The sequence below is a fragment of the Ovis canadensis genome, chromosome 16, assembly GCF_042477335.2.
Source record: "Ovis canadensis isolate MfBH-ARS-UI-01 breed Bighorn chromosome 16, ARS-UI_OviCan_v2, whole genome shotgun sequence".
Lineage (NCBI taxonomy): Eukaryota > Metazoa > Chordata > Mammalia > Artiodactyla > Bovidae > Ovis > Ovis canadensis.
In genome coordinates, this window is record NC_091260.1 from 27,159,169 (window position 1) to 27,178,362 (window position 19,194).

Consider the following 19,194-nt stretch of genomic DNA (forward strand, 5'->3'; position numbering starts at 1 on the left):
TAATAATACTTACTAAGATTTTGATTCATATCTGCTAAGAACCAGATTATATTCTTAAAACTTATAATTGCATATTTTTAAAAGCCCCAGACAAGAGATTTTATTAATAAATTACAGAGAGCAGTGCTTTGCTCAGTCAAAGATCAAAAGAAAAATGTTTAAAATGGACTCTTTTGAATTAATGTGATAATGAAATTGAAGGAATTGGAAGTATTTTTAGAAGGTAGCTTTTCTGGATGGCTATACTATAACCTAACAATTGTTAATTTTTGTAATAGATAAATTATAATACTTGCCTTGTGCCAAAACTGGGTGAAGGACCACAGAAAATTTGACATCTTTTTGTAGTTTTTTAACACAAAGCACTAGCAGTATCATTTTCTGAGATGTTTTAACAAGATCATATAACCTAAACTTTAAGCACTGTTGAAGATCTACTCTCCCCAGAAATGAAGCCAGATCTGGAATTTCTCCCTTGACTTGGCTCATGTTTTTATAATGGAATCTTAGTGTCTATCTCCAGAAAGACAAACTGTATGAATGCTCAGTATTCCTGTGCATTTTTGAAGACTTTTCTCTGCTTGTTTTTTGCTTTTTTTTCCTTCCCCAAGTACATCATTTCTCTCTGCTCTGTCTTGTTTCTCTTGTACAGCCCATTTGCTAGGAATATCTCTTTATACTAAATACAAGGACTGGTTTTGATCTCTTGCCAGACCCCGTGTAGTTAAAACTGTATTAAGGCTGTTAAAACATTCCAAAAGGGAATCCCTAAATTGCTGATAAAACACAGTTAAGAAATCACCACTGGTTTGTTGAGAGATGTAAAATTATTACTAGTTACAATAAATCATTCCACTGAATTAATTGAAAGAATTAATCCAAAAAGCATTATGTAAGCCTTATTGCCTCTTTGCATTTTCTATGTGTAAGCATAATTAGTGTTGACAGGGTTCTAGTGGGTTTATTATCCTGTATTTTATAAAAATATTTCTGTTGCATCCTCATGGGAATGCTCACAAAATTAAAGGCATTAGTAAAAGATAGATGTGAAAGACAATGGGTAGGGATTTGGGGAGAAGTTGGCATCTCTTCCCCTCTCTTTAATAGTAAACTAAATAACTCTGATTGTAATCTGACCAAGCAATAAAGGTTTTTTAAACACAAGGCCCTTTAAAAAGGTCAGTTCACTGGAGCACAAAGATACAGTAGTAACTTTCTTGAATTTCTTTGTTTCTCTTTATTAATGCAGGGGACTTAATTGCTTTAACAGCTTTGTGTGATATTTTAAATAATCCAGTGATATTTTGATTAGGGATTGAGGTTACATTTATGTTTTATAGTTGGCTCAAAAAGACTCATAACATTTTATTTTAGTTTCTCTTCTCAAGAAAAAGAAATCTTGAAAGATGAATTGTTTAAGAACTGCAGCCCTGCCAACAGAATGCATACTTTTCTCTACTTAGTGACTATATAGGCCAAGGATGATGGTGGATTTTAACAATAAGCTTTCTATGATTTATAGAGATTCACTATTCACTATGTTCAACTGAAAGCAATTCCATGGCCTTTAAATGCCAATAGAGTAAAAAAAGTCTCTCGTGTCATTCTGAAACACTAGGTGCTATTGATCAATCAGGAGATGGTGTTTACCAACTCCCAATATTTTTTTTCAGATTTCTTAAACTCGGTGATTCAATAAGTGGTTCATGAATCGCCCAGAAGCCGTCCTGATTAAATAATAAAGAACCCATTACCGTTAAAATGGACGTGTTATGCCAGCTTCTGATGTTTTCGACGACGGCTTTGCAGGTAGTGTCCTTCCTATCTGCCTGCGGGACTTATTTATTTATTTATTTATTCATTTATTTATTTATTTAGAAACTAGAGAAGATGAGCCTGGTATTATGGCTCACATTCACTGATGTCTATGGGCTAATTTACCAGGCAGTAGAAGGCAGCCAGAAGTAATTGAGGCCAGTTTTTCATATATTTTCCACCACTTAGTGGTAGTACAGAGTAATTTCATATAGTCCTCAAAAATCCTGGGGCCTCTGTGAATCAACTCTTGCTGTATTTAAATTAAAGTCTGTTATATTGTTTGAACTGTCAGAGATCCGTAGCAAAATTTCCTACAGTTCCAAATTAAATATTTTCACAGAAAAGATGGAAGCTGAAAAAAAGAGAAGCAATATTATGGTTGAAGATGAACTAGAAAGAAAGGTAGAGCTGCAAGAGAAGTGATATAAGATGAACAGGACAAGTAAGGCACTTAACAATTCTTCTAGAGCAATTACTTTTGAAGGTCGCTATCGGTAGTCTATTAGACAGAAAACAACTTTTATAGATGGGACCTCTTTTTTATGTGGAGCCAAAAAACAGCTTAGCAAAACAAATTTCTCCTCCTTCCATTTATCTGACATATTTTGGGGACTTCACTCTAACCCATGAATATCTTTGATAAGTCATAATTACATATGGAGAGAAAGAGCATAGCTTAGTAAACATGATTAGCATAGTGTTTGCATATTGGAAGCCTCAAGTTCAGTTGTGTTCAAGTATCCCAGTCCTATAGAGGGTAAGAGATAAAGGTCTGACTTAGAGTAACTCATTTTAAAGGTAATATATTGTTAGTTTTGTCAAGATTGGTAAAGCAATTTATGAAAATGTAGTAGGTAAGACACTTGACTTGCCATAGATGAGACACCTAATTCATTTTTGCCTAATTTACGTGTGTTAGCACAACTTTATAGGAAAAAGTGGATGTTATATTATCTGTTAACTTTTTGTTGTTGTTGTTAAGAAACTGTTAAGATATAATCAGGGTTATATAGAAAGATTTATTTCTTAGATTGACCCACTGTTATCGGGTGAAGATCTGTACTTTATAGTGTAATTGTTTAACTAAAAAATAAATCTTAAATTACAGTTATGTTTTCATGTGTTCTGGAAACAAAGCCAAGACACCATATTTTACATAAGAATCTGTACATTTTAATTGAAGACACAAATCTGGCTCATGTTCCTATTTTCAAAGCTAATTTTTGAACTCTGTAAATAAGACTTCTCTAAATTAGAAGTAGAATACATAAAATATGACTTTGCTATCATTCTGTAAGGATTTCTGGAAATGTAAATATACTTTGATTTACTAAGAGTTTCATAATTAAGGAAAAAGCATGTTCTCAAACTAGTAACAAATGTTTTGCCTTGTCTTAGAAGCATAAAGAAAAGTGGAGTGTATTAGTTCAATAATTACCTATATTGCTGTAGACACTAACCAGGATTAGACTTTTAGTTGTGAAATATGTGCTTCTAGGGAACTAATCATACTTCTACTTTTATGGAGTATACAGTTTTGCTCAGGACAAGTATATCTTGTCGCAAGCAATAGTAAGTTGTAATAACATCTTATAGGTGGAATATACGATGTTCTCCATTTCATTTATTAATGAGTGAGGTTTATGTTTTCTGAGTGAAAAAATTCACATATGACACTAGGGCACAAGCTCGCTATGCTTAAAAGTGGCATTTTATGAGAAAATTTAAGAAATTTTATATATAATACTACTACTATTAATTTTAAAATAGCATAAATAACAGACTCAGTATCATAAGAATTATTATGTTGATTAATTCTAACTTTAGTAAAAATTACTCATAGCTTCTTTTTGTTAAAACAGCTATAAAATATGTGTAATTAACTCATATCTGATATTTTTAAGAAAATCATTTATACCAGAAGACAATACAAAATGATTTATATCAGCATAATTTGCAATTTCCAGAAATTAGAAATAATTTAAACACTTGTTAATAGAAATGACATAGTCTTAAATGGAATATCAAAGAACAGTATAAATGAATAGCTTACAATTGTGCACCTCAACATGGATGTGTCTGTCATTCATAGTGTTGAGCAGAAGGATAAAGTCATAAAAGAAAACCTACAAAATGACTCCTTTTATGTAGAATTCAAGAACTGTCAGATGAATAAATTGAGAGATGAATAATTACTGAGAACACCAAAGAAAGTATTATTTTAAAAATCAGGCAAAAACAGTTATTTTAAAAATCATTAATTGCATCCTCTTCCCTGTAGATTCAGAGTTTATACCTTTTATTTATTTGGAGAATGAAAATGTAATATGTGGGCATTAGAAATTTGAATTACACAGAAAAAAATCATTAATTCTTTGGGAGACAAGGAGAGTTGTGATTGAGCACTTGGAAATTTTCTAAGGGGACAAAAAAACAGAGAAAACACTTCTTAGAGTTAAATGTACATCTCTCAGGTTCATGTCCTCTATCTTCTTTCTATACCTATATCTGTGATACTTCATAATGGCAATTGATGGCACAGAGGCATGAAAATATCCAGAATTATTATCTTCTAAGGGCTTCCCTGGTGGCTCAGGGCTAAAGAATTTGTCTGCCAATGCAAGAGATGCGGGCACAATCCCTGGGAAAGATCCCTGGAAGAAGGAAATGGCAACCCACTCCAGAATTCTTGCCTGTGAAATCTAATGGACAGAGGAGCCTGGCAGGCTGCAGGGTCTCTTTAAGAGTCAGACAGCTTGAGCAACTAAAGAGTTAATTAATACTTAATGTTTATAGGTTTAACTTACTTGAAAATAACCAAAAAGTAACAGACAGATTTTAGTAACATGCAAAAACTGTTTTTATAGCTTTAACCCTCAGTTAAGAATTAAAATATGAAGACTATCTTACCCCTCAAATATTTCAGTCAAGGTTTTACTGTATGTAATATTTATCATTACTAGAAGGAAAATATGTGGTACATTTTCTACCCAAAATGTAAAAACAGTTTAAGTCAACCTTGCAGATATCCTACACTTGCTATCCTAGAGCCAATACTAGTAGGTAAAACACTAGACTTACAAGCATTGATATTTTGTACAACTATAGCCAAATCCATTTTAAAAGGTTTTTGTTGATGCTGTATTCCTAAATACATGTTTATTATTTAAAGGTCTGGGTTTTTTTTCACTTGTATTTCATATGGTGTTTCTTCTACTATATATATATATATATATTGGAAAGAGAATGACACATGCTAGATAACTAACTAAGCTAAGTCGCTTCAGTCGTGTCCGACTCTGTGTGACCCCATAGACGGCAGCCCACCAGGCTCCCCCGTCCCTGGGATTCTCCAGGCAAGAACACTGAAGTGGGTTGTCATTTCCTTCTCCAATGCATGAAAGTGAAAAGTGAAAGTGAAGTCACTCAGTCGTGTCCGACTCCTAGCAACCCCATGGACTGCAGCCTACCAGGCTCCTCCGTCCATGGGATTTGCCAGGCAAGAGTACTGGAGTGGGGTGCCATTGCCTTCTCCGAGATAACTAACTAGACCACATCAATACAAAGCAATTGAAAGACAAATCACTTTTGGGGTAGACTTTCTCAGAAAGATTTTCCCACAGGGGACCACAGTACATGGCATTCTTTATTGTCTGGAGGCTCCTGCAATAGTCATCTGATTTGGTAGTTTTTAAAGAATGCCAACCAGGATTGAAAGTGAAAAGAAAAAGTGAAAGTCACTCAGTCATGTCTGACTCTTCGTGACCCCATGGACTCCAGGTCAGGAGTGGGTAATCTTTCCCTTCTCCAGGGGATCTTTCCAACCCAGGGATTGAACCGGGGTCTCCTGCAGGTGGATTCTTTACCAGCTGAGCTATTAGGAAAGCCCACCAACCATGATTTGTAGACCATTAATACCTGGGAACAAGAACTTTAAATGAAGTAATTATTGTTGTTTCTTCCTAGGTTAAACCAGTTCTGTTAGCTATCAGGAAAGAATTTTTCCCATGTTTTATTTTTCTCCTCAGGTTATCCTGTTTGTTAACTTTTGGGGGGGTCCACATACTTCTTTCTCTCAAGTTTTTAGGTGCTAAAATTAATTATGTATACTATTTTTTAATGGATTTTGAGCTGGTGCCACTTAAGTGAATATATCTTATACTTTCTTTGTTATGCTATTGGCAAATATTTAATATCTGTAGGATCCTATACTTAAGTATGTCAGTGTTTAAAAATTTTCCATTAATTTGTATAGAACTTAGCTTGATATTTTATTTTTATTACATATTTAGCTCCTTTCAGAGAGACTTTTATAGTTTGGTTGTAGATAGAGATGAAATTTATATTTTAGGAAAAAAATTAGGAAATAAAACTACTAATGGAATTATCTCATAAATTCTTCTTTTGTTATACTTTCACATTGACCTCTTTATCACTAACCTTAATATAAACTTTGAATTTACTAGTAGAATTTTATTTGGCTAAAATTTGCATGTGAAGCTATTTTATATAATAAAAAGAACTTGCTATTTTTAAAATTCATCTGCAAATGGTCTTTCTTAGTATATGTCAATTTCTAAAAGCATTGTGAACAGAAAATAAAAAGCATTCTGTCATGAAATATGGATAACTGGGTGAAAAAATTTCTCTATTAGTTAGACACCTAGAGCAGTGACAGATGAAATGATTATAATAGCCAATAATAACATCCATCTATTCAGCACTGCATGTATTATTCTATCTAAATATTATTATTGTTTAAAATCAATTAAAAAAGCAAAAAAATTAAAAAAATTAATCAAGAGGCATAAATGAAAGAAAAAGGGGTCTTTGAATCTATCACCTTATGAATAGCATGGTTCAGTTTTTGAAAGGTATTTATTTGCTTCTATGCAAATATGTATTAGTATATAACATTTACTTTCGCATTATAAGAATGATAAAATTTGAAGTGAATATGAAGTTTATTATTATGTATGTTTTTTTCTTGCTTACCTATAAATGAAAATTTGTACTGTCCTAAATAATAGTTGAGGAACTTCTACTTGTAAAATTATTTTCCTTTGGCAAAGTGGATGGAAAAGATTTGGAAAAAAAAACACAAGTGCTGGCACAATTGACAGGAATGTTGGAAAAAATTTTTAAATGTTGGCATAGGAATTCTTTAAAAATTCTAACTTACTCACATGTGAAATGAAAGTAAAAAAGCATCTGTCCTATTTTATGCACACTGACTAAATAAAAAGAACAATTATATTTAGCAAAGTATAAAGCTCCTTAAACTCAAGATATTCTGTCTGACTTTTGGCAATCTTTATGTTATTTGTTCCACTGAATTAAATATTATGTTTGAATGAAGCATACTTTGAAAAGCAGAAATTATAGAGAGGAGAACATTCTCTTTTCCAATTCTGATGAGCCTAGATGAAATATGAAATTTTTGAGAGACTAAACACTTTTAATATACTTGAGAAGAGAACTTTGGATCTTGGCCTCATCTGTCATTCAGCCCGTTTGTTATTGAAATATTTCAAGAACCTTTGGACATGTTTTACCACACCATCTATTTGTTCTACGCAAGGTGGAAATATATAGATTAGGTCTTTAAAGATCACAACCAATTTTTTTCCCATATTTTGTTTTTGATTCCACTACCAGATATGGTTATGTTTTCACTGAAAACAAACAAGAAACTTAGAGCAGTATGAAATTGTTTTGATTCCTCCAGAAATTAGTTTAAATCAGTGTTTAAAGGCCAACCTGACATTTTTAAATTATTTTGTAAGATGTTTTTATTGTGTCTTAGTTCTGGAAAAAACTGTTGGAGCTCTTATTCAAGTTTTAGTAAAGTTATTCTATTTTGCCATGATTATATATTAGTAGAATAGATTGTTTTTCATGCATCAATTATTAAAATAAAGAACTCAATACATGGTTTCATGACTGAGACTGAAATAGTCCACAGTGTACCTAATCTCCTTTGATCCTTTATGTTGAACAGTTCAGGCCGTGGTACTTGCCTTGATAATGAGCCTCCCAAGCGTGACTTTCTTTATCCAGCTGTGGCCCCAGGTCAGGTGTATGATGCCGATGAACAATGCCGTTTCCAGTATGGAGCAACATCTCGCCAATGTAAATATGGGGTAAGAAGTCTTAATCCTTCTGTTTAGTCATATATATGTTTTTTTTTCATGACACAATTGTTAAGAAGGAATTTTGATGAATGTAATTTCTCTGGTATCAGTATTAACACAAGTATGGCCTTTGACATTGCTCCTTTACTGAAATCATTTGTATAATATTTATTCTAAATGTTTGAATAGTCCTTTAACTAAATAAATTTCAAATGTCTTGAGAGGGATGCAGATAGAATTTAAATATTTTCCAGTGTATTTCTTTTTTAAGTCCTGAGTTTATAATGCCAACTTTTATCTTTAAAATGTTACGATTTTGAAACCTCCCCCACTTCCGACACTTTCACTTTGGCTCAGAGTTTTTAACTTACACTTTTAGTATTGAGTCATTGCAAGTTGCCCACATTCTAACACAGTACTGAGTGGGGACACAAATGACATTAGGCTAAATAAAGAAACAAGGAAAATTGCTATGGGAAAATAATGAAGGCATCATGGTTTACTCTTCTTGTCTGTCTAAAAAAGTTTCAGAATCTACCTCAGAGGATGTTAAAAAATAATTGTTTTAAAATTTTCATAGAGAAAGATTTCAGTGTCTAACAGGGGAGATATTCATAGTACATACACAATGTAAACATGTTGAATGAAAGAATAGGATTTTTAAATGATGAATTGTATGTCAGAAATTTTTGAAAGTAAGTTTAAGGCCTCAGTTCCATTTTTTTGTAAACAGTGTGTTTAAAATCCCTTAAAAAATAATAACAATAAAAGGTAGTTAAGACTAAATGATACACACATTGTACTGTACCAGTTATTCTTGTTGGGTGCAGTACAAAGGAAAGTGATTTTTTAAACAACCTTTGAGTTACAAGTATATTATTATTCCTAGGAGGCTTTGGCAGCACATTTTGTGCACTAGATTTAAAGACTGTGTGCAACTATCTAAAGATCTAGAGCCTTAAGTAAAACTTTGTCTCTCTATAAAGAATCTTTACTTCTATTCTTGTTGCTGTATGGTTTCAGTTACTTTTTTCCCTTGGTTGCTTTTTCCCTCAGAAAAACTTTTTTAAATCACAATCTTTGTATATACTTGTAGCTTCAATTCAGTTCAGTCGCTCAGTCGTGTCCGACTCTGCGACCTCATGAATCGCAGCACGCCAGGCCTCCCTGTCCATCACCAACTCCCGGAGTTTACTCAAACTCACGTCCATCGAGTCAGTGATGCCATCCACCCATCTCATTCTCTGTCGTCCCCTTCTCCTCCTGCCTCCAATCCCTCCCAGCATCAGAGTCTTTTCCAATGAGTCAACTCTTCACATGAGGTGGCCAAAGTACTGGAGTTTCAGCTTTAGCATCATTCCTTCCAAAGAACACCCAGGACTGATCTCCTTTAGAATGGACTGGCTGGATCTCCTTGCAGCCCAAGGGACTCTCAAGAGTCTTCTCCAACACCACAGTTCAAAAGTGTCAATTCTTCGGTGCTCAGCGTTCTTCACAGTCCAACTCTGACATCCATACATGACCATTGGAAAAACCATAGCCTTGACTAGACGGACCTTTGTTGGCACAGTAATGTCTCTGCTTTTCAATATGCTGTCTAGGTTGGTCATAACTTTCCTTCAAAGGGAAAAACAAACCAGCCCTAATTTAGATGGCTATCTGAGTATAGCATCCTGAGATAAACACCAAACACAAACACTGGAGGTTCAAAGAAGGCCTCTGTCCTTTTTGTGAGGAGATACTTTTGGTGTTGAAGCATCAAGAAATGTTTCATCAAGAAATCTTTCAACTAGCAGGTCTATAATGATGTCAGGGAAGATTTTAAACAAAGATCTACAGACTGACCCAGAACTGTAACTGTGGTGAGGTTTCCATCTCTTCCATTTTTGTATTCATGCAGTCATTGTAGGGATTATCAGTAATTACATCTGTAGTTGTGAAAAATCTTGTCTGAATTCTTTCTAAATAAGTTGATTAATATACATTTTGAATACTTTTGGCAATTTACCAGTGGAGCAGAATAGATATGCAGAAATGAACCCATGCATATAGGATCAGTTGATTTTCAATCAAGGTGCCAAGAGTACACAGTGGAGAAAGGATCATTTCAGTTCAATCACTTAGTTTGTCTGACTCTTTGTGACCCCATGGACTGCAGCATGCCAGACCTCCCTGTCCATCACCAATTCACGGAGGTTACTCAAACTCATGTCCATTGAGTTGGTGATGCCACCTCATCCTCTGTCATCCCCTTCTCCTCCTGCCTTCAATCTTCCCCAGCATCAGGATCTCTCCAAATGAGTCAGTTCTTCACATCAGGTGGCCAAAGTATTGGAGCTTCAGCTTCAACATCAGTCCTTCCAATGAATATTCAGGACTGATTTCCTTTAGGATGGAGTAATTGGATCTCCTTTCAGTCCCAGGGACTCTTAAGAGTCTTCTCCAACAGCACAGTTCAAAAGCATGAATTCTTCGGTGCTCAATTTCTTTATGGTCCAACTGTCAATCCATACATAACTACTGGAAAAACCATAGCCTTGACTAGACGGACCTTTGTTGGCAAAGTAATGTCTCTGCTTTTTAATATACTGTCTAGGTTGGTCATAACTTTTCTTCCAAGGAGTGAGCTTTTAATTTCATGGCTGCAGTCATCATCTGCAATCATTATGGAGCCCCCAAAAATAAAATCTTCCACTATTTCTCCATTTATTTGCCATGAAGTAATGGGACGAGATGCCATGATCTTCGTTTTCTGAATGTTGAGTTTTAAGCCAACTTTTTCACTCTCCTCTTTCACTTTCATCAAGAGGCTCTTTAGTTCTTCTTCGCTTTCTGCCATAAAGGTGGTGTCATCTGCATATCTGAGGTTATTGATATTTCTCCTGGCAATCTTGATTCCAACTTGTGCTTCATCCAGCCCAGCGTTTCTCATAATATACTCTGCATATAAGTTAAATAAGCAGGGTGCCTATATTGTCACAGATGCAGCATCATCAACAGATGCAGCTCCTGTCTTTTAAAAGTTGAAATAGCTCAACTGGAATTCCGTCACCTCCACTAGCTTTGTTTGTAGTGGTGCTTCCTAAGGCCCACTTGACTTCACATTCCAGGATGTCTCACTCTAGGTCAGTGATCACACCATTGTGATTATCTGAGTCATCAAGATCTTTTTTGTACAGTTCTTCTGTGTATTCTTCCCACCTCTTCTTAATATCTTCTGCTTCTGTTAGATCCATACCATTTCTGTCCTTTATTAAGCCCATCTTTGCATGAAATGTTCCCTTGGAATCTCTAATTTTCTTGAAGAGATCTCTTGTCTTTCCCATTCTATTGTTTTCCTCTATTTCTTTGCACTGATCACTGATGAAGGCTTTCTTATCTCTCCTTGCTATTCTTTGGAACTCTGCATTCAAATGGGTATATCTTTCCTTTTCTCCTTTGCTTTTCCCTTCTCTTCTTTTCACAGCTACTGGTAGGGCCTCCTCAGACAGCCATTTTGCTTTCTTGCATTTATTTTTCTTGGGGATGGTCTTGATCCCTGTCTCCTGTACAATGTCCCAAACCTCCGTCCATAGTTCATCAGGCACTCTATCAGATCTAGTCCCTTAAATCTATTTCTCACTTCCACTGCATAATCATAAGGGATTTGATTTAGGTCATACCTGAATGGTCTAGTGGTTTTCCCTACTTTCTTCCATTTCAGTCTGAATTTGGCAATAAGGAGTTCATGATCTGAGCCACAGTCAGCTCCTGGTCTTGTTTTTGCTGACTGTATAGAGCTTCTCCATATTTGGCTGCAAAGAATATAATCAATCTGATTTCATTGTTGACCATCTGGTGATGTCCATGTGTAGAGTCTTCTCTTGTGTTGTTGGAAGAGGGTGTTTGTTATGATCAGTATGTCCTCTTCACAGAACTCTATTAGCCTTTGCCCTGCTTCATTCTGTACTCCAAGGCCAAATTTGCCTGTTACTCCAGGTGTTTCTTGACTTCCTTCCTACTTTTGCATTGCAGTCCCCTATAATGAAAAGGACATCTTTTTTGGGTGTTATTTCTAGAAGGTCTTGTAGGTCTTCATTAAACCGTTCAACTTCAGCTTCATCAGCATTACTGGTCAGGGCATAGACTTGGATTACCGTGCTATTGAATGGTTTGCAAACTTGGAAATGAACAGAGATCATTCTGTCATTTTTGAGATTGCATCCAAGTACTGCATTTCGGACTCTTTTGTTGACCATGATGGCTACTCTATTCCTTCTAAGGTATTCCTGTCCACAGTAGTAGATATAACAGTCATCTGAGTTAAATTCACCCATTCCAGTCCATTTTAGTTCACTGATTCCTAAAATATCAACGTTTACTCTTACCATCTCTTATTTGACTACTTCCAATTTGTCTTGATTCATGGACCTAACAGTCCAGGTTCCTAAGCAGTATTGCTCTTTACAGCATCAGGCCTTGCTTCCATCAGCAGTCACATCCACAGCTGGGTGGTGTTTTTGCTTTGGCTCTGTCTCTTCATTCTTTCTGGAGTTATTTCTCCACTGATCTCCAGTACCATATTGGGCACTTACCAGCCTGGAGAGTTTATCTTTCAGTGTCCTATCTTTAGTCTTTTCACACTGTTCATGGGATTTCAAGGCAAGAATACTGAAATGGTTTGCCATTCCCTTCTCCAGTGGACCACATTTTGTCAGAACTCTCCACCATGACCCTACATGACATGGCTCATAGTTTCATTGAGTTAGACAACAATGTGGTCCATGTGATTAGATTTGTTAGTTTTCTGTGATTGTGGTTTTCAGTCTGTCTGCCCTCTGATTGTGAAGGATAAGAGGTTTATGAAAGCTTCCTGATAGGAGAGACTGACTGAGGGAGAAACTGGATCTTGTTCTGATGGGTGGGGCCATGCTTAGTAAATTTTTAATCCAATTTTTTGTTGATGGGTGGAGCTGAGTCAAGAGAAAGGATAGTCTCTTCAATAAAACGCTCTGGAAAAACTGGACAACCACATTCAGAAGAATAAAACTGCACCCTCAGCTTATACCATATTGCAAAAATTAACTCAAAGTGGATTAAAGACTGAAATATAAGACTGGAAACTATAAAATTCCTAGAAGAACATATAGGAGAAAAGCTTCTTGATCTGTTCTTGGCAGTGGTTTCTTGATATGAAAAGTACAGGCAACAAAAGTAACTATAGACGAGTGGGACTACATCAAATAAAAGGCTCCACACAGCAAATCAGTCAACAAAATGATAAACCAGTTTATGGAATTTACAGAAATTATTTGTAAACTATATATCTGTTGAAGGGATAATGTCCACAGTATATAAGGAACTGTTATAGTTTTAGCAAAAAAAGTGAATAATCCAATTTAAAAATCAACAAAGGAACTAAATAGACATTTCTCAAAAAAAGACATACAAATGAATAATTATATGAAAAGGTACTAATCCTCACTAATCATCAGGAAAATGCAAATCGAAGCAGCAATGAGATATCACCTTACACCTGTTAGGATGGTTATTATTAAAAAAATGATAATTAGTGTTCACAAAAATGTGAAAAAAAAGAGAATTCTCATACATAATTGGTGATAATGTAAATTTATGCAGCCACTGTGGAAAACAGTATGGGGCTTTCTCAAAAACTTAAAAATAAAACTGCCATATGATCTAGGAATCCTACTCCTGGGTATATATCCAGAGGAACTGAAATCAAGATCTTTAAGAAGGTATGTACTCTCATATTTATTGCAACATTATTCAAAATAGCTCAGACATGGAAGCAACCTAAATGTTCATTGTCCACCAAGAGATTTTACTCAGCCACTTTTTACAGTGAATATCAGCTAACTTGTTCTTGAAGACTTCAAAAACCTAGAGTATGACAAGCATACTTTTCATTTACCTTTCACATGGTAGACATTCAATACATACTTCCCTTTCCTCTATGAATATCTATGTCAGCCATGTTACCATCCTCTATAACTGATATGCTCGTAGTGCTTTAGGAGCATCTGAGCCATCTATACTTCAGGGAGTATGTTAACATACTCTAAGGGTCACAGTTTGACTAAATTTCATCCTTCGGTCTCAGCTCACATGCAGTTTCTCTACAGACAGGGCTTCAGTCTGATCCATCTATATGCAGTCTTTTCCCAGTTACTTACATTTATGCTCCCAGTTAAAGCATAAAGGAAATTATGCTTTTTATTTCCTTCATAGCACTTACCACAGTCCATAGTCATTTTAGTTATTTGATTACCTGTTAGCTAGTTAAATGTGATCTTCTAAGTAAGGCCTGCCCTAACAACCTTATCTGAAACTGCACACACACAGATACATACACAAACACACTTCATGTAATTTTTCCTGACTTTTTTCTTCTTCCTTATTATTTGTTGCTGATACTTTCAAACATACTGTATATTTTGTTCATTTTGCTTCTGCCTGCCTGTTTGTTCTTGGCTGTTTATAAAGTGAATAGCACAATGTCTGCCCTATAATAGGAGCTCAGAAAATATTTGGTGAATAAATGAGTGAGAAGAATTTTCTGGTAAAGAGAGGAGAGAAGACTCTTGTGAAGACCCTGAAGCTGTGTATTTGAAGAGCTGAGAGAAGGCCAGTGAGACTGACACTCTCAAAGCAGCCATCATGTACATGAGGCAAGAAAAGAGTAGGATCCAAATCAGACTTACAGGATTTGTTAAGAATTCTAGGTTTTTGTCTTAAGAGCAATAGAAAACAAAAGATTTTTTTAATGAATGAGACCAGGAGAACTTATTGATGTGCAGAGAATCATGAAATTTCGAAGGCACATTATCTTAGGAAATAAATATAATTTAGTATAGGACAGTATAAATTATTTTTATCAACATGTTAATTAATGTCTATATTTTTAATTATTTATTTTAATTGGAGGCTAATTACAGTATTGTAGTAATTAATGTCTTTAAGAAGCCTTGCATCAAGCTGTGTTTGCCTGAAAGATAGCTCTTTGCAGTAAGGGTAACCTGCTAGAGATAAGATATTTGAGTTATTTAATCAAGGTATTATCCCCATGAGTGTACTTAAGACTGACCTATTTTGTCTCTTAGACTCACTTTTTAATGTTTTCTTGTTACTCTCTTTTGTTTATTATTTTATCACTATGAGTTAGCTAAGGTTCAAGCCATTTTTGCTTTCTCATTGAGAATCATTTCACTAAAAATACTTTATTAGTTTTTTTTGGGTACCTTTGACTACCTCCATAATTTTTTTAAGAGATTCAGATAACTTGAGAGGATAATAGTGAAATACTTAGAAGTACATATAAGGGAAGTTTAAAGAAAATGAGTTTGAGTAGCCTGTAAAAAAGAAAGCTAAATGTTGGCTTCAAAATCACTTTCAGGCTTTGGAACATTTATTATAGTTTGATTGCTGGTAACAAATTGTTCTCCTTCCCCACCAAGAGCATAAAAAAGCACAGTTGCCTTAATTTTTACAGCTGGAAAGTTGTCGATTAGGTAGTAGGAAGAATTTCAAGTTATTAAATACTGGAATTTTGTACTGAGGGAAATTGTAGAATCACTTTCCTTGAGGATTTTAAGGTGACGTAAATATTCTACAGTATGGTTTGATATGGGCTTAGGGAATAAAAGACATGGAATTGTTTTAACACCTCAATATTCTTTTGGAGTACAAATATATGTATTTATCAGGCATATACATACTTGATAAGAAGTTGATTTAATTTTTATTTTTACTCAAATTTCAAGCCAAAAATCATAGGTTTATAATCATTTGTATTCTTGGAGATCAGTAGTTTCTACTCTGGGTTTGCTGCTTCTTACTCTGGGCTTTCTAAAGAATCTGCCTGAGATGCAGGAGACCCAGGTTTGATCCCTGGGTTGAGAAGATCCCTTGGAAAAGGAAATGGCAACCCACTGCAGTATTCTTGCCTGGAAAATCCCATGGACAGGGGACTGTGGCAGGCTATAGTCCCTGGGGTCTCAAAGAGTCATACACGACTGAGCAACTAACACTTTCACTTGCTTCTTAGAAGTATTTTTTAAACCATTTAATAATTTTTAATCCCTTTAGATTGATAGTTATTTAATCTGAATTTCTAGGCTAGTTTTTTGTTTATATGTATGTGTGTGTATTTGATGTATATATATAATACACATATAACTGTATATATATATGTGGCTTTTTTTAACCTTTTTAGGATCTCTTGCACTTAAATTACACACATAACAGGATTAATCTATTTAAAGCTGAAATAAGTGTACAATATTCTCTTTCTTCAAATGGCTACTAGAACACCTGGAGCCAGGACACCAGGTCACCATATGTTGGTTTTCAATTTTCCTTTGGGTGATACAATGATAAGTAACCTTTCTAATCACTGATGCTCTTTCTTGACCTCTTTAGTGCTCTGCTCTCCCCCTTGGCCATTAGGATCCTTTATTGCAAACAGCTGTTGAGAAATGTTACCAATAGGATAATGAGGACAGGAGAATGTTTCATATCCAGAACCAGGGACCCAAGATGTCATAGGGTTAGGATTTCACAAGGGCAGAAAATTTGTGTATGTCTCTTAATTGATCTTTCCATCCATGGGATTCTCCAGGCAAGAATACTGGAGTGGGTTGCCATTTCCTTCTCCAGGGGAATCTTCCCAACCAGGGATCGGACCCAGGTCTCCCTCATTGCAGGCAGACGCTTTAACCTCTGAGCCACCAGAGAAGCCAGTTGATCTTTAGAGTTGTTTAAAAAATTAAAAACAAAAACCATCTAGCAGTAAAAAGGTCATTTTCTCTTCTCATACTGTTTTAATTTCTTAATGACATAATAATTATGAAATGGTATTGTGTTTTTACAATATCCCTTTCCCCTATTGGAGAAAGAAATGGCAACCTACCTCAGTATTCTTGGGTCTCAAAGATCTGGGCATGACTGAGTGACTTAACTTTCACTTCCCCCATGTCAGCTGCTAATTTTAATTTTCTCAGGTAAATCAAAGGGCCTTTCTCCCTCCCCCCTTTTTTTAGCATCATTTAACAGCTGTAGTTACTTGAAAAGGATGGAAACACTAAGAAAGATAATACTAATGTCTTTGACTATAAAATAACCAATTATTCTATTCTGATCAAAGGAGCACAAGTTCAGTCCTTTACAAAGTTATTTTCTTGATATCAGCTAAATTATTTTTCATTAGATGATTACTTTAAAACTCTATGTATTTTTAATTGTGATTTATACTTGCTAATATTTTTATTGTTATTAGTATTTGCAAACTTCCTTCATTTGAAAAATCAAATGGAATAGAAATCTTGGAGTTGATATTAAAATTTTAGATAAGTTTTGAAGAGTATGTTAACAGTATCTTTAATTACATTAGAGATGTACATTCTATGTACATGATGATGTTACATTCAGAAGTTCCAATAATAAGAATGTATAAGTTGATGCCTAAACTCATACTTTGAAAGTGAAAGGGTTAGTCACTCAGTTGTGTCCAACTCTGTGCGACCCTGTCTATGGACTGTAGCCTACCAAGCTCTAGTCCATGGGATTCTCCAGGCAACAATACTGGAGTGGGTTGCCCTTCCCTTCTCCAGGGGGTTCTTCCCAACCCAGGAGTCGAACCCAGATCTCCCACATTGCAGGCAGATTCTTTATCATCTGAGCCACCAGGGAAGCCCTCAAGCTCATATATTGAATGAATATATTATGAATTTGTACATAGTAATATTTTTAATATAAATTTATTTTAATTGGAGGCTAATTAATATTAAGTTGAGGTATCCTCCTTTAAAATACAGGTAAAGTGTAGGATTATGATTATGTCCATAAAGGACATTATGAATATTGAGTGGGGTTTTATATGATGTTGTTGTAAGTAAACCTTTACTAATCCACCTTAATTGACCAGTCACTTTATTCAGTTTTGATACACTTAAAAGAAACTGCAAAGTAGCTTAATTGTGTGGAGATATTTTAGGCACTGATATTAGGCAACTGATTGAAATCTAGGTTTACGTAGGATTGAAGCAATTGCTAAGTCTTTGAGCTTGTTTCTCACACTTTCTAATAGATTGTCATGATGAAATAAGATACAGATATGAAGATGCCTAGCACAGTAGTTGCCAGTATACCGTGAAAAAGTATTAGTTTCTTTCTTTTTTCATGCTTATAACATTGCTGCTAAGAAGTTATTTAGTGTATGCTGCAGTATCACCAATGATTAGGAAATTATGATTGTTCAGGTCTGACTTGTGGAAGATTTTTCTGTACATTAAACAGATCTGCATAGTCTCCAGGTTTTTTAAAAATCCTTTTTTCCCAGTTTTACTGAAACATAATTGGCATAGATCATTGTATAAGTTTATGGTGTACAGCATGATGATTTGATTTACATATGTTGTGAAATAATTACTATAGTGTGTTTTAGCTAGCATCTATCATCTCATATGAGCATCCCCAGTGACTCAGCATTAAAGAATCTGCAGTGCAGGAGATTGAGGAGATACAGGTTCGATTCCTGCATCGAGAAGATACCCTGGAGGAGGGCATGGCAAGCCACTCCAGTATTCTTGCCTGGAGAATCCCATGGACAGAGGAGCCCAGTGGGCTACAGTCCACAGGGTTGCAAAGATTTGAATGTGACTGAGTGACTTGAGTATGCGTGCATGCATGATCTCATATCGGCATCCCAGATGGCTCACTGGTAAAGAATCCTCCAGCCAATGCAAGAGACATGAGTTTGACCCCTGGTTTGGAAAATCCCCTGGAGAATGAAATGACAGCCCATTCCAGTATTCTTGCCTGGGAAATCCCATGGACAGAGGAGCCTTGCAGGCTCTAGTACATGTGGTCACAAAAGGATTAGATACGACTTAGCGGCTAAAACAACAATCATCTCATATAGATAAAATGAAAAGAAAAATTTGTTCCCTTGTGATGAGAACTTTTAGAATCTACTCTTTTTTGAAGTTTGTTTTTTTTTTTAATGTGAACCATTTTTAAAGTCTTTATGAAATTTGTAACAGTATTGCTTCTGTTGTTTATGTTCTGCTTTTGGGGCCTGTGAGGCATGTGGGATCTTAGCTTCTCCACCAAGGATCAAATCTGTACCCCCTGTATTGGAAATTGAATTCTTAACCACCAGGAAAGTTCCTTAGGATCTACTCTTTCAGCAAATTTCCTGTGTACCTTCTACCTTTTATCCTTTAGTTGAACTGACTTCTAA

General features: G+C 35.2%; 1 protein-coding gene across 6 annotated transcripts in view; it reads left to right on the forward strand.

The window, feature by feature from the left end:
• ADAMTS6 (ADAM metallopeptidase with thrombospondin type 1 motif 6) overlaps positions 1-19,194 on the forward strand; it is a 289,127-nt gene that overhangs the window by 144,068 nt on the left and 125,865 nt on the right. For all 6 annotated transcript variants that reach the window (XR_011249658.1, XR_011249659.1, XR_011249660.1 and 3 more), the window contains one exon: positions 7,820-7,961. Coding sequence is in view for 3 of the 6 variants with exons in the window: in XM_069556308.1 (XP_069412409.1) it covers positions 7,820-7,961 (142 nt within the window). In the remaining 3 variants the exon portion in view is untranslated. The remainder of the gene's footprint in view (positions 1-7,819; positions 7,962-19,194) is intronic.